Raw genomic sequence first — 15926 nt, 5'->3', positions numbered from 1 at the left:
TACCTTTTATGTGCAAGGGACCCTGAGGGGCCCATGTGGCCCTAAGAATGCATTTGGAGATACTGAAGATGAGAAAAGCTCTCTGTCAAGTCTCAGTGAGCACAAATAAGACCATGCCCTTCAGAGATGAGTGCCAGCAAGGGGCCTACAACATAATTCACATGGAGCTAATCATATCTCAGTGCTCAGCAGTTTAGCATCATTTCCCACATGCCATTCCTCAGGTGAATCCAAAGAGGGACCAGAAGAAGTCACTGGACATGGGGTTGTCTTTCTGATTCCTAGCCCTCTTTCCCAAGAACTACACCATCTAACGAGGCAGGTTAAATGAACTGTGTCAGACTGACATTTCCAAATTGGACTAAATTCATTTTTTAAAAGTTTCTGAATTCAGGAAGGTGTAGGTTTCTGAGGAATCTGTACAGTTAAATAGAAATCACATTTTCTTTGCAAAATGGTATATAGTGTTAATAAACATTGACCCCTATCCAGGAGGAAATTAGAAAAGATGGGCGGATGGCAGCGAGCAGAGAGAGAAAGAAGCTAACAGGGTTGGTTTAGTGTCCTGCTGACGCTGTTTTGAAATTCTTGATAATTTTGAACTTTGTTCCAACTCAAGTTTAGGCAAATGTGCAGAAGTGGGGCTAAATACCCAGGCATCCGACCTCCTCACTCCTCCCGTGTTTACTTTCTTTCTATAATCCTACACTGTCCTCTGTGTATCCACATTCTTAATGCCGTGTCCTCCCTTTCACTCCTTTGTACACATGTAATACTCTGAAGTCTACTCTGTCAAATCTGCCTCCTTATTGGTCAACATAGAAGGATAAAGGAATTTAGGAAGTTATTTTCTCTAATAACACTTTGACTTTCAAGGTCTTGAAAAAAAGGTCTTATAAAAAAAAACCCCAAACTCCCATTTTGGATATCAAAGGCTAAGATTCCCTTCTCTACCTTCTACTGTGCATGTTCAGTTGCTAGGTCATGTCTGACTGTTTTGCAACCCAATGGGCTCCTCTGTCCATGGGATTTCTCAGGCAAGAATACTGGAGTGGGTTGCCATTTCCTTGTCCAGAGAATCTTCCCAAAGTGAAAGCGAAAGTGAAGTCGGTCAGTTGTGTCTGACTCTTTGTGACCCCGTGGACTAGCTGGCTCCTCCATCCATCCATGGGATTTTCCAGGCAAGAGTACTGGAGTGGGTTGTCATTTCCTTCTCCAGGGGATCTTCCCGGCCCAGGAATTGAACCTGGGTCTTCTAAATTGTAGGCAGACACTTTTACCATCTGAGCCACCAGGGATCAAACCAGCATCTCCTGCACTGGCAGGCAGATTCTTTACTGCTGAGTCACCTAGGAAGCCCCTTCCTATTGTAATGATCCTATTGATTCCTAAGCATTGGCTTTTCAGCATTCCCCACCCCAGGAAGAATAGATGGCTCCTGCTCATTAAGGAGAAAGCCATGTTCTTAGAAATAGACAATAGCATGATTTACTTTCCTCATTGCCTCAAATGTTCAAGAATACTTTTCCTCTGTTACCAGGCCCAACTTCATGGGTTTGTGACCTGTACAGTCACATGGGACCCCACACTCTGAAGGACCTCATGCTTTGCTTAAAATGCTGATATCACCATCTTGAAATGGCTAATAACTTTTGAACAAGAGACTCTCAGTCCCATAGCTGGGCCTGCTTGTGGCTCTGGGCCTTTAGAAAAGAGCATTCCACCATGATAAATCCAAAGGTGCTTAATATAATCTAGCATTGCTCAGTGGGGTGTGAGTCTACTTTGTTGTGTTAATTAAGGGGTTTTGAATTCTCCACTTGTGCTTCCTACTTTCCCATTTGTTTCCTTTCAGATGAAGGTAAAATATTTCCTGTGTCAAAGTGAGATTTGTTAACATGAAAACAAGTATCAGGTCAGGGCAAAAAATGGATCAGATCAGGCCCTTCAGTAGTAGCAAAGAGAGGACTGGATCACACTTAAGCTTAAACCCTGTTTCCTGCCCATGACCCTGATACCACATCAGAGAGGGCAGAGCCCTATCTATGCATCCACCTGCCTACCCAGCCCGCCCACCTGCAAGGTCACAGGCAGCAGAGGACTGCCCCTCAGTAGTCCCAGCAGCACTAGTTTTACAGAGTGAAGTAAGTCAGAAAGAGAAAGACAAATATCACATATTAATGCATATATGTGAAATCCGAAAAAAAAAAATGGTATAGAAGATCTTATTTACAAAGCAGAAACAGAGATACAGGCGTAGAGAACAAACATATGTATATCAAGGGGAAGGGGCGGGGTGGGGTGAACTGGGAGATTGGGATTGGCATATATGCAGTATTGGTACTGTGTGTAAAATAGATAACTGACGAGAGCATACGGTACAGCAAGGGAACTCTACTCGGTCCTCTGTGGTGACCTAAAATGGGAAGGAAATCTGAAACAAAGGAGATACATGTATATGTATTGCTGATTCATTTTGCTATACAGTGGAAACTAGCACAACATTGTAAAGTAACTATACTCCAATAAAAATTTAAAAATATATATATATTAACATTTAAAAAATAAAAAGCACAGGGAACTGGTATCACAGAGGATACAACTGTGTTCTTTTAAATCTCAAATTACATATGTAGGACTTTCCCCCCAGTAGGTACACAGTTGAGAGCCTTTATAAACTGTCTCATCTTCTATTAGCTTCTTTAAAAGCAGGTAAGAGAAACATATTGCAATATGAAAGACACACAAATGGTTACCCGTGTGTACAAGAACTTACCATCCAATAAAGCTTCACCACATACTTGCCATAGCTATTAAACAAGGGTGTGTGGCCCTTCACAGCCTTGCATAGAGAGTATATGTGTTCCCAGGGCTTCCAGACCAGAAGAGGGGGGTCCCCTGCTGTTCCTTTAAAATAATTGGCCAAAGCACTCCCATTGAATATCTTCCACACGGCATAGATTTCGCTGATAATCCATCTCATTAGCTAGAGGTAAAAACCAGTAGTGTTCATTAGTTATTTTTCAATTGTTGGCACTGTGATTTTGGGAGTGGGTGGCAGTTGAAAATCTACTCCCAGTAGCACTATTAGATTCTACGTGTAATATATTCTACATTTTTATTTCTGACCTACAGAATTAAGTCATATATCTTGCTTTTGTTCTCAAAACATATAATCATAATGCAAGCTAAAAATCCTTAGCTAAAAGCTGTCTTTCTGAGTAAATGGTCAGTGATTTGACACTGACCACCATTTTAGCTGTATGTGTGTATATGTGTGTGTGTGTGTGACAGAAAAGGAGAAAGGAGGAAGAATGAATGCTTCTGAGAGCAATGATGGCTTTATTTTGGAATCTTTATAAAAGATTGAGCTGTGAAAGTGAAAGCGTTAGTTACTCAATAGTGTCCAACTCTTTGTGAGCCTATGGACTGTAGTTCACCAGGCTCCTTTGTTCATGGGATTCTCCAGGCAAGAATACTGGAGTGGGTGGTCATGCCCTCCTCTAGGGGATCTTCCCAGCTCAGGTATCGAACCCAAGTCTTTTAAGTCTCTTGCGTTAGCAGATGAGTTCTTTACTAATAGCACCACCTTATTGCACTACTATTCTGTAAATGTGAGAATTTGAGAAGAAAATGATCCTTCTATGTCAATAATATCAATTAGACAAGCAACGAGACATGAGAAAGAAGTAAAACTGGGCACACACTTAAATACACTCTAAGTCCCATATTCACATGTTGATCGGCAGGTACAGCAGTGTTCCAAGTAAAACTCCCACCTGCAAGGTTTACATCAGGCAGCAAGGCACAGTGAAGAGTTGAACTTCAGAGTATATTTCACTGCCTGGTTTGTAAGGAGATTAAATACTTGAGTCTGAAGTCATAAGATTTATATTTTTCTTAACTTGGTTATCTAGAAAGCTTCTTAAATGTAGGTTAAGTTGAAAAAGGCAAATCAGATATCCTCCTATGTAGCTGGAGATTTTACTATAGAATTATTTTATACTTCCTTTGTGGAATCCAAAATATGACACAAATGAACCTATCTACAAAACAGAAATAGACTGATAGACATAGAGACAGTCTTGTGGTTGCCAAGAAAGAAGGCGGGGGAGAAACGGACTGGGTGTTTGGGATCAGCAGATGCAAACTATTGTGTATATAATGGATAAATAACAAAGCCTTACTATATAGCACAGTGATCTATATTTAATATCCTGTGATAAACCATACAGAAAAAATATACAAAAGAATGCATATATAATATATATGTATATATGTAGAATTGAATCACTTTGCTGTACAACAGAAATTAAGACAACATTGTAAATCACTATGCTTCAATAAAAATAAATAAAACATTTTACATGTCCATGGAAAATATGCTAAAGTCTTTGGAATTCATAAAATATAAAACAATTCAGAGATAATTTTATACAACTCAGTACAACCTGACCGAAAAAATTAATATTTTGATTTTAGTATTGGCCAAGATGTTAAAGATAAGAAAGACAAAATGTTTGAATCGATAATAACTACATCCCTATGACTGGGCCTTCGGAGAAAATAATGAAAAAAAAAATCCCTGTTTCAGATCTAACTACCTTAGGGAAGTGGAACAGGTCTACTTATGATGGATAGAACCCAGGGTGGAGAGGGAGAAGGTGAATTCCCACAGGCTGTAGGACTGCTGCACTGAAAATTTGTCATGTATAGGTGAGGTATTGCATTTGAACTGAGTCTCCTGATTCCTCCACATTGGCAAGTCAAACACCACCAGACACCCTACTCTTGGGCATGATGTAGGCTCAGATTGGCAACAACTTTATGTTAATTGCTAGGTACATGGATCCAGAAGAGAAATGCCCAGATGGTGAGAACCTGACTACCCTGGTCCATGGCACAAACAGTGCTAATATTAACATCTCTTCCACTGACTCTGTTGCTAAACCCAATTAAAGAGCTTCTCTTCCTCTTTGAGTGTCTGGGTATGAAATATTCAGTTATACTAAAATTTAAAGGTGAGCAAGAGCACTGAAACTGACTACCCAGGAGTTGTTTAAGCAGGTCCAGAAGGCATTCTTCAAGGAGCTTTTTGGTTCATACTTCCCCAACCTACCTCACTGCAGAGTAAATGCTCATTCGCTGAAAACAAGTCAAACAGGATTTCATTTTTCACAACCACTGGAGCCTGAAATAAAAATATATATAGAGAGATATTGCTCCTTGGGAAAAATAAAGGAAATTTAGTTTACTGATACAATTTTATGTGCTACATATAGGCCAAATTTGATTTTGTTCCTCACAAAGGAATTGGAAGAAATAAAAAAATAAACATTCTATAAGATAACCTCTGATAGAGCTGTGACATTAATTTAATAATGTAATGCCTATAAAATACAGTATTTTAACATAATAAAATGTTGTAAGATGTAACATATGCAGATAAATTTAGCATGCATACACACACACACAGAGTTGAAAACCCGATTTGAAATTTAAATAAACCACTCAAGTTAAACCTGAAGCTTAGTTAACATCTGGTAGCTAGAAAAATCTCTTCATCTTGGATAAAAAATATTAACTGAGACAGCTTTTAAAAATCTTGTTTGACTTAAAATCTTGTAATATCTTTTAAAGTTAATTTTGCAGTCATTATTTAATTTGTATACATCTAAAGTTGCCTTTATGTATTAAGGTCAGTAAAGGAAAAACATAATAGGGGAAAATATGACTTGTAGCAAATTTTTTAATTAGTTACAATTAATATCAACTTTATATATTTAACATACCAGATTAACATGAAAATGACTTTGATTAGCAAAGTAGATTTTTATAGAAACTCAATCATCTGTATAACTAACACCTTGAAAACTCAGTAAAGTACTTTCAAATGTCTGAGAGAAATTTACCTACAACTCCCTTGAAGGCCAGAATTGACTCTTAAGTTCATAATTTACAAGCACAATTTATAAAATTACATACATATAATGTGTCGAGAAAATATATATATATATATATTTAGTGGCTTCCCTGGTGGCTCAGCAGTAAAGAATCTGCCTGTCAATGCAGGAGACACAGGAGATATAGGTTCGATCCCTGGGTCAGGAAATGGCAACCTACTCCAGTATCCTTGCCTGGGAAATCCCATGAACAGATGAGCCTGGCAGGCTACAGTCCATGAGGATGCAGAGTCAGATATGATTTGGTGACTAAACAGCAACAATATATATTCAGTAAAATTTATATAGAAAGGTCATTATTATTGTACAATATTTTTGTCTAAACTTTATGTATGTCCATATTTATTGGCTCAGATGGTAAAGAATCTGCCTGCAACACAGGAGACCAAGGTTTGATCCCTGGGTCAGGAAGAACCCCTGGAGAAGGGAATGGCACCCCACTCCAGTATTCTTGCCTGGAGAATCCCATGGACAGAGGAGCCTGATGAGCTATAGTCCATGGGATCCCACAGGATTGGACACAACTGAGTGACTAACACTTTCACTTTTTCTTGTCCATATTTAATGTCTCAAAATCAAATGTGTTTATCACTGTGGACTCAGACAATACAACTTGGCCAGCACTAATCTAAAACTTTACTGCTTGGCTGGACTTTTAGTTCTGGCTGTTCTGGTCCACTCCCAGCATGACAGACCAAGAGAAAGGGTCAGTGCAAAGGGAGAGAGGTACAGAGATGGATGACAGTATTTCAATAAGGTGGAAATGTCATTGTCAACAATGAATTCATTTATTTTTAGTACAAGCGTATCTCTCAGACCTAAGGTATGCTAAAAAGGTAGAAAACTTTCCTACTTATCCAAACTTATAACACTCTCACTTCATGGAATTTATATTCTTCATTTGCTTGGAATGTAAATTCTGTACTTAGAGTGAGTAGAGCCTGAGTCTTATTAATAATACATACATATTAAGTGAATTGTATTAACATCACAGAATTTGCATTCTTCATTTCAAAGTCACCTAACAATATAACTAATTTAAAAATATGGTTTGTATAAATTAGATTTATTTTATTTAAAGTGTTTTACAGACAGGCATTGAAAAAGTACTCTGATGGACAAAGATGTACTTTGTTATTTTCTCATTTGAATAAATATTTAAGATTTAGTGTTTCTGACTTTCTTAACTAATAACAATAATTGAAAATATGATGGATAAATTGTATTTTCTTCATTAGTAGCAGTGCTTCTAAACGCTAAAACTCTTAGGAATAAAATCACTTTGCATAGAAGCAGAGATGCAATGAATTCCATAATCACAGAAGAATCTGCTCCATTTTAATCTTTTGATGAGCATTAAGTACCTAATTTAGCCTACTAGTTTCCTATGCATTAAATGAAAGTGGGAGATGGGGAAAAAGACATTAGTGATAATTAAGCCCTTAAAAATACCAAATATATTCAAACTAACATAGCTATTAATTAGGAAGATAGATCAATGTTGTCTAAAGCTTTAATGTATATAAGCACTATTTAAAATGAAGTGCTATTTAAAATGAAGTTTTCTTGGGTGATGTCCACATAGGTAAAAAACAACAACAACAAATGGAGTTCAGATATGAAAGTGGTCCTTGCAAAATGCTTAAAAAATTCCTGGAAGAGAGAAATCCAAGTGTTAGTCTCTTGGACTGGAAAATTAATGCTAATGAACTCTAACCTAGAAAGACCTTTACATAAGAAGCAGAGAGGAGAAAGTGTGTCAGGATTTAAGGAAAAACTTTGTGCAACATTTTAGGTTATAATTTGACATCATGCAGAGAAGAAGGAAACTTGAGGCCTTAAACAAAATGTCAATATTCTTTTGGAAACCGGTACAAACTATATTGATAAATATTTATTTCTAATTTAAATGCCAAAAAGTAATTACTTTTTCTTACTAGATACCACAGGAAAACTACCTTAAATTGTTTTTAAAATTCAAATTTTCAAAACTAGGATATTATATCTCATAACTAATACAAATTTTGTTTAATAGTAAAATTATCTCTTACCCGATTGATTAAAAAATCCTGTGGACGTTTCCAGGAATAAATTTTCAATGATGATGGTAACTCAATTTTTCCTTCAGGGTCTTCAAAAAAATGCTACATAAAAAAATGTGTTACGTTTTTTTCTCTATATTATAGTTTTATTAAAATAAAACCAACTCTATCCCAATAAAAATGAATATATCAAATGAACCTGAACAATAAAGAAGAATTTATAGAGGAATTTGTGTGACTGTTCTCACAGGTAGTTCATAAAGTACTTAGAGAATATTGAATTAACATTGCTGTAATTAATTAATGAAACCTTGATTATTAAATAGCATTTTGATTGCAGAGGAAGTAGTCTGAACAAGCATGAGCTGCTTTGGAGTGTGAATTAGGTATGGTAGGGAGACAATTTTGAATGGGCCAGTAAGGCCATTTTTTCCACTGAAAATATTGGTTTTTTAATCTAAGTAAAGAAGATTTAAAAAATATTTACTTATTTTTCAATGGTTAGAATCATAAAAAGGATTGCATGTAAATGAAATTTGTACCTTTGACCTGACTTTGATTTATTGATCATTTTAATTAAACTTGTTATTTTGGTGTAATCAGGATTCATAAACCATTGTATGAAATGATACAGAGAGTTCCTTGATTCTCCATCCAATTTCTCCAGTAGTAACCCCTTAAAAAATTGTAGTACACAATCAGGATATTGACACTGACACAGACAACAGAACAGTTTCACCAGCACAAGGAGCCTCGTTATACTTTTGTATAGCCACAGGGACCCTCAAACTCCCCAGTCTGTGTTTAATCCATACCAGTTGGCAATTGCTAGTTTAGTCTTGACTTTTATAATTTTGTTATTTCAGTAATGTTATATGAATAGAACCATATAGTCTGTAACCCTTTGGATTTATTTTATTTCTCTGCCTAATTCCCTGGAGATTCAATCCATTCAAATTTTTGCATGTGTCAATAGTTGGTTGTTTATTGCCGAGTAATATTTCATGCTACAGATATTTCTTCATTTACCATCTGCCCACTGAAGGACATCTGAGCTGTTTCCAGTTTCAGGCTGTTACTAATAAAGCTGCAATGATCACTGTGTACAGGTTATTGTTTTTTGTGTGAATGTAAGTTTCCATTTTTCTGGAACAAATGCACAAAAGGCAATTAATTCATTAGTTTTTGACACCCAACAATGGATCAATTGGTGAATTCTGGAGAAAGAATGGTGCCCAAATGCAAGAAGTCTAGTAAGTTAGAGACACTTCAAGTAACTGCTATGTGAAAATTCTCATGACTCATGAGGTGGTAGGTGATGGGAGATCTTTATGAGAAATAAAGATTTATTGAGATTTTTATGAAAAATAAAGATATGAAAATTTCTAGGAGTACAAACAAGATGCTGCAGCAACATAATATATCTGTGGTGGAGGCAGAGAGTAAACTTCCCCTCAGTTAATGGGGACGGATCAAATAAATACTGTTTTGATTTTCATTATATGTTTACCTTAACACTCATGTGTCTTGAGAAATAGGTTGTATTTGAGGACATTGTCGGAGAGTTAAACCTAATAAATTTCTGTGTATCTGAAGCATATGGTTTATTGTCACATTTAACAATACTGGAATAATTCAAATGAAGACAAAGGCAACTCCGACATCTAGTCAAAATGATAGAAGAATGAGTTTAAAAGATAGACTGATGTTTTTCCAAGAGAAGTACTAGACTTCTGGGGTTCCCTCACATTGCTTTTATTCCCTAAAAGTATTAACTTAGAAATTTTAAAGTGCCCTATCTGAAAATTCTCAGAGTTCCTTCTAAATCTGTCTCTATTATCTGTTTTTTCCTCTTGATTTTTAGTCACTTGGTTCTGTTTCTCTTCCTGTCTGGTAAATTTTGAGTGTACACTATATACTGGATATAAAAATATATACAGGTTCTAAATGGTGATGTCTTCCTCCCAAGAGGAGGATTTTATTCCCTTCTGACAGAGTGCAAGATAAATTTGACCTAGTCAACATTGGGTCTTAGGCTTTGGCAAGGCTAGTGTACTTTTGTTCATACTTACTCATCATGGAATGCTGTAGCCATGCTGGGGCACTAACGGAAAGTCTGGAGTGTTTATCAAGCCAACTTGGTGTACATGAAATTCCAATCTCTAGCTATCATTATGAAATTTTTTCTCAGTTATTTAACTTCCACACTGCTGTTTTTTATTCATTTGCTCTGCAGCAAACGCTTCACATTCATAGCTTATGAGGTACATAGATGTCTCAAGATAATGTATGCAAAATTTTCAGATCATGTCTCCATAGTTACCCCTGGGATCTGGGTTAAAGGTCTGCTTTGGCAGCTTCAGACAATATCCTACTTCACTTCAACCCAGAAAAACTGACACAAGCTCCAGGCCACTACTTTCTTCTTGGTCTCTACTTTCCATACCTTGACTTAATAAATGACTTTGAGGAAGAAATTAGTGGGGCTCATCTCATTATGATTCCCTTTTCTCCAGGATTTGAGCCTCTCCTCTTGTTAATGGTACTCTTTTCTTGTCATGTTGCTTTAGGTATGTTTCTTACATCTACCTTACAGTACTTTATCATATAGTTCTTCATTTGTTTCACTCACCATATCCTTTCTTTGCCATCACTTAGGTGAGGAACTGAGACCTAACTCTGGACTTACAGGAAATGGTCAGCTCATCTGATACCAATCTCCTGATCACCAGCCTCACATTTCAAGAAGTGGCCTTCTGTAACGTTCCAAGGAGAACTGCCAGGGTCATATGTAAAAGGCAGTTTCTTCCGGTAAAACCTGTAAGAGTTTAGCTCAGTTCAGTCGCTCAGTCATGTCCAACTGTTTGAGACCCCATGAACTGCAGCACTCCAGGCCTCCCTGTCCATCACCAACTCCCAGAGTTTACTCAAACTCATGTCCACTGAGTTGGTGATGCCATCCAACCATCTCATTCTCTGTCATCCCCTTCTCCTCCTGCCCTCAATTTTTCCCAGCATCAGGGTCTTTTCAAAAGAGTCAGCTCTCGCATCAGGTGGCCAAAGTATTGCAGTTTCAGCTTCAACATCAGTCCTTCTAAACAACACCCAGGACTGATCTCCTTTAGGATGGACTGGTTGGATCTGCTTGCAGTTCAAGGGACTCTCAAGAGTCTTCTCCAACATCACAGTTCAAAAGTATCAATTCTTTGGTGCTCAGCTTTCTTCATAGTCCAACTCTCACATCCATACATGACTACTGGAAAAACCATAGCCTTGTCTAGACAGACCTTTGTTGACAAAGTAATGACTTTGCTTTCTAATATGCTGTCTAGGTTGGTCATGACTTTCCTTCCAAGGATTAACCGTCTTTTAATTTCATGGCAATTACTGCAATCACCATCTGCAGTGATTTTGGATCCCCCCAAAATAAAGTCAGCCATTGTTTCCAGTTTCCCTATATAATTGCCATGAAGTGATGGGACTGGATGCCATGATCCTAGTTTTCTGAATGTTGAGCTTTAAGCCAACTTTCTCACTCTCCTCTTTCACTTTCATCAAGAGGCTCTTTAGTTCTTCACTTTCTGCCATAAGGGTGGTGTCATCTGCATATGGCAATCTTGATTCTAGCTTGTGCTTCATCCAGCCCAGTGTTTCTCATGATGTACTTTACTTAAAAGTTAAATAAGCAGGGTGACAATATACAGCCTTGAAGTACTCCTTTTCCTATCTGGAACCAGTCTGTTGTTCCATGTCCAGTTCTAACTATGGCTTCCTGACCTGTATACAGGTTTCTCAAGAGGCAGGTCAGGTGGTCTGGTATTCCCATCTCTTGAAGAATTTTTCACAGTTTATTGTGATCAACACAGTCAAAGGCTTTGGCATAGCCAATAAAGCAGAAATAGATGTCTTTCTGGAACTCTCTTGCTTTTTCGATGATCCAGTGGATGTTGGCAATTTGATCTCTGGTTCCTCTGCCTTTTCTAAAACAAGCTTGAACATCTGGAAATTCACAGTTCATGTATTGCTGAAGCCTGGCTTGGAGAATTTTGGGCACTACTTTCCTAGCATGTGAGATGAGTGCCATTATGCGGTAGTTTGAGCATTCTTTGGCATTGTCTTTCTTTAGGATTGGAATGAGTTTATGTGCCACCATATTATAGAAATGCAATCACAAGGCTTGGAGTGTCCAGGACTCACTCCAGTGGAGAAATTGTTGCTCCCTGAGCCATGAATGCTGAGCTTCTGGAACAGAACTGGGGGTGGGAAGCAGGGTTCTACCTCGGATGGCACCTCTTTGCATTGCCATAACAACCGGGATTTGAGCTGTGCTTTCCTATCTTCTGAAAGTTGCATTGGAAGAATGTGGTATTGGCTAGGTTCTGAAATGTCAAGTTCCAGTGGAACAGCCTCTATTCACAGCAGTAGTATGAGGGGAGTGCTTCCCAAAGCATGCAGTTTCATACAGTATCCAGCAATAGTCCTATGTGTTACCCCCAAATAAAATGAACATCAAGTGACCAGCACACTTATTACCACTCCAGTCTCAATGATTTTCTTCCGATAAATTTTCTTCCAATAGACTTACCCTTGTTTCAATATCATTGAAAAGTTCCAGAATTCGATACCTGACCTTCCAGAGATTTGTGAGAACTTTTCATAATCATCTGATAAAAGCATGCTTTTATTGTAAGGTCCTTAAAATATTATTTTGTATCTCATTTCCTATTTCAGAGTTTTCAGGTACTCTGTTCTTCTCTTCCCCATTGCTTCTTTATAATTTAGAATGACTTATCCCTGAATCTTTTCCAGTGCTCAGCTGCTCAACTGAGAATTTGCAAAATCTATTTGCTGATGAGAATTCCCAAACAATCCCTATAAGATCTGAATTTCTATTAAAATATGTAAAACATGACCATTTTCATTTGAACCAGAGAGTTCAAAAGTCCCATGCATCTAAACATTTCATAATTACTTTAGGTATGGTACAAAGAATACATTGTCTCACATATTGTTATTTGAAATTGTTCAAATGCTAACAATGTCAGCAATTAATTATATTTACTGCCTTTTATGTAAACAAATTACTGATATGAATCATGCAGTTTGTGATTCTGCACTTTGTGCACAAAATGTAAATGCTATTAAGTACCATTTCTGAGAGTTCTTTGCAAATAAAGACAATAGAGTTCAACCTAGCCATTACGGCAGTTTTGTGTCTTGAAAATTGTGCTGTGTTCTAAAAGTACTTCTATTGAATGAATTACTGCATCAAATAAATGGGCCATATTTTAAATGAAACCCAGACTAGTATTTTCTACAAAGAGGTTTTTGGAAATAAATATTCTTAAGTAAGCAATTTAACTGGGAACTGTAGGAACTCAATTCTCAGCTCCAATCTCAGGGATGCACCATGTTTGAAAGTCACAGGTAGGAACTTTACTGGTGATCAGGGGTTAAGACACTGCCTTCTAATGCACGGGGTACAGGTTTGATCCCTGGTTGGGGAGCTAAGATCCCACGTCTCGTGGTCAAAAAAAGCAAAAAATAAAACAGAAGCAATATTGAAACAAAATCAATAAAGACTTTAAAAATGATCCATATTAAAAAAAATCTTTTATAAAAAGTCACAGGTAAATGAAGAGTGACAGAGATTTTAACCAAAATATCTTGGGGTACAGATATAAGAGGGATTCAATTTTTACCTTGTAGCATCTCTTAAAAATTTATCTTCCCTATAATCTCTAAATAACAGCTCACAATTTTGTGAGGGCTTCTCATTTCCTAAACCAACATCTCTAAATACCTGGTTCCCAAGTCTCTTGAAATCTACTAGCTAGCTTATTCTATTTCTTTCATTCTTATGAATTTTTGGTCATTTCTCTCCTCCCATTTACTTAAATGCAATTCACCAAAGCTCAGGACTAAAGACCTGGAGAGACAAGGTAGGATGAGTGGAGTCATGGTGGACAAAGACAAAATTTCTCTTTTCACTGGAGGCTGTGGAGAAGAGTGAGCACACGCACACGTTAACAAATCCTATTCCACTTACGATCAAAAACCAAACTGAAGTCTAGCCACATTCAAGCCTACTTACAAGTACAGGGCTCTTCCCCAACTTGTCCTTTTCTTTTGCACCTTTGCCTGCATCCCACTTCTCGGCATTTATGTCTGCTTCGCTCCATTCTGGCCAGATTGGAAATTTCCCCTTCTTCTGCTCAGATGGTTGTACGTTACTTCCAAAAGCGTACTGACTAGAGACAGAGAGGGGAGGGGGTTTGAATTCAAATCTCTGAGGTAAAATACTAGATAATTTCATGAAATAAATTTAATTATCTTATTAGCAAACACATTAAACATACTTTTTAATGGTCATGCCTGTAGATAGACAGCTTCTACATGTTAAGGTTTTAAAGACTGAAATACCACAAAGAGATTATTCTGTAAGCAAATTTTGAGCATTAGCTCCTGTATAGCATCACTGACTCAATGGACATGAATTTGAGCAAACTCCAGGAGACAGAGAAGGACAGGGGAGCCTGGTGTGCTGCAGTCCATGGGGTTGCAGAGTCAGATACGACTTAGCAACTGAACAAGTCCTTACGTTCTGAGGCAGGACATTTATTATCAACATAGAAGGGGAATAACAATGAAGGGGAATGGTGGTGGTTTAGTTGCTAAGTCATGTCTGACTCTTGCAACCCCATAGACTATAGCCCACCAGGCTCCTCTGTCCATGGGATTTCCTAGGCAAGAATCCTGGAGTGAGTTGCCATTTCCTTCTCCAGGTAAGCATCCCAACCCAGGGACTGAACACAGATCTCCTGCATTGGCAGGCAGATTCTTTATTGACTGAGCCATCAGGGAAGTATATCAAGGGGAATTTTTATATATAATTCATCCCCCCCCAAAATCCTTTACTTGTATAATAGTAATACGTTAGCTATAGTAATAGCTTTCTGAAGAAGAGTACAATTACAATTTGGGTTTTTCCCAATATAAAAAGTCCACTATGGTCATCATTTTAAAAGAAAATTTAGAAATACAAATCAGATAAATAAGAAAGGCATACTCACATCATTCTAGAAACCACATCATTAAAAATTATTCATCCCCTCAGATTAATGTACAAGGATATACATCTTTCTTTAAAAAATGACATTATTCATCAATGTTCTCTTTTATAGATTGCTTTTTTCCACTTATCAGTACACTGTTGATAGTTTCCATGCAAATAAGTGTTTACATCTCTATATACTAATTTAATGATTGCATAATATTCCGTTGTATGATATATTGTCTTTCATTTAACTAACTTTCTATATTTGGAAATTTGAAGCTTTTAATTTTTAAATTATTCCCAATTATAAGCGAGACTGTGATGGCTGCCCTTTTGCCAAATCTTTGCACACATTATCATTTCGTTAGGACAAATTTTAATAAGGAAACTTACTGCATCAAAATACTTGCATGTTGAAAATTTGTGATGTATATTTTGACTAATTTTCTACAGGAAAGTTGGACTTATACTCTCACCATTAGTATACTGGAGTTTTCCTATCTCTAAACCTCTGGTTTTGCTTTTTCTACATTTTAATGAATTGTAAAATCTAAAAAAGGCATCTCTTTAACTATTTGAGTTTTAGCTACTTGTGAGGCTGGAACCCTGCTCTGGACCCTGGGATAAGTAGTGAACAAACCAGACTTCAATCTCTACTCTTATTGAGTTCAGGCTCTAGCAGTGGAGACACATAATAAACAGTGTAAACTGAGTAAAATAAATAGTATTAGTATAAAGTGAAAAACACTAAAAAGAATTATAAAATAGGAAAGGGGACCTGAAGAGTTAACTTGCACAATTTTTAATATGGTGGTTATGTAAAGTCTCTATTTTATAATGTTTAAGTAAATAGTGAAAGAAAAT

At 37.0% G+C, this 15926-nt stretch overlaps 1 protein-coding gene across 1 annotated transcript in view; it reads right to left on the bottom strand.

Moving 5' to 3' along the window:
- ADGB (androglobin) overlaps positions 1-15926 on the bottom strand; it is a 185652-nt gene that overhangs the window by 145209 nt on the left and 24517 nt on the right. The window contains exons 2-5 of the mRNA XM_055534699.1: positions 14100-14256; positions 8015-8107; positions 5120-5191; positions 2777-2986 (exon numbers count right to left, since the gene is read on the bottom strand). Coding sequence (XP_055390674.1) covers positions 2777-2986; positions 5120-5191; positions 8015-8107; positions 14100-14256 — 532 coding nt within the window. The remainder of the gene's footprint in view (positions 1-2776; positions 2987-5119; positions 5192-8014; positions 8108-14099; positions 14257-15926) is intronic.

This window comes from Bubalus kerabau, chromosome 9 (genome assembly GCF_029407905.1).
Source record: "Bubalus kerabau isolate K-KA32 ecotype Philippines breed swamp buffalo chromosome 9, PCC_UOA_SB_1v2, whole genome shotgun sequence".
Taxonomy (NCBI): Eukaryota; Metazoa; Chordata; class Mammalia; order Artiodactyla; family Bovidae; genus Bubalus; species Bubalus kerabau.
The sequence above is the reverse complement of the archived record's forward strand: the minus strand, read 5'-3'. Positions and strand labels throughout refer to the sequence as shown.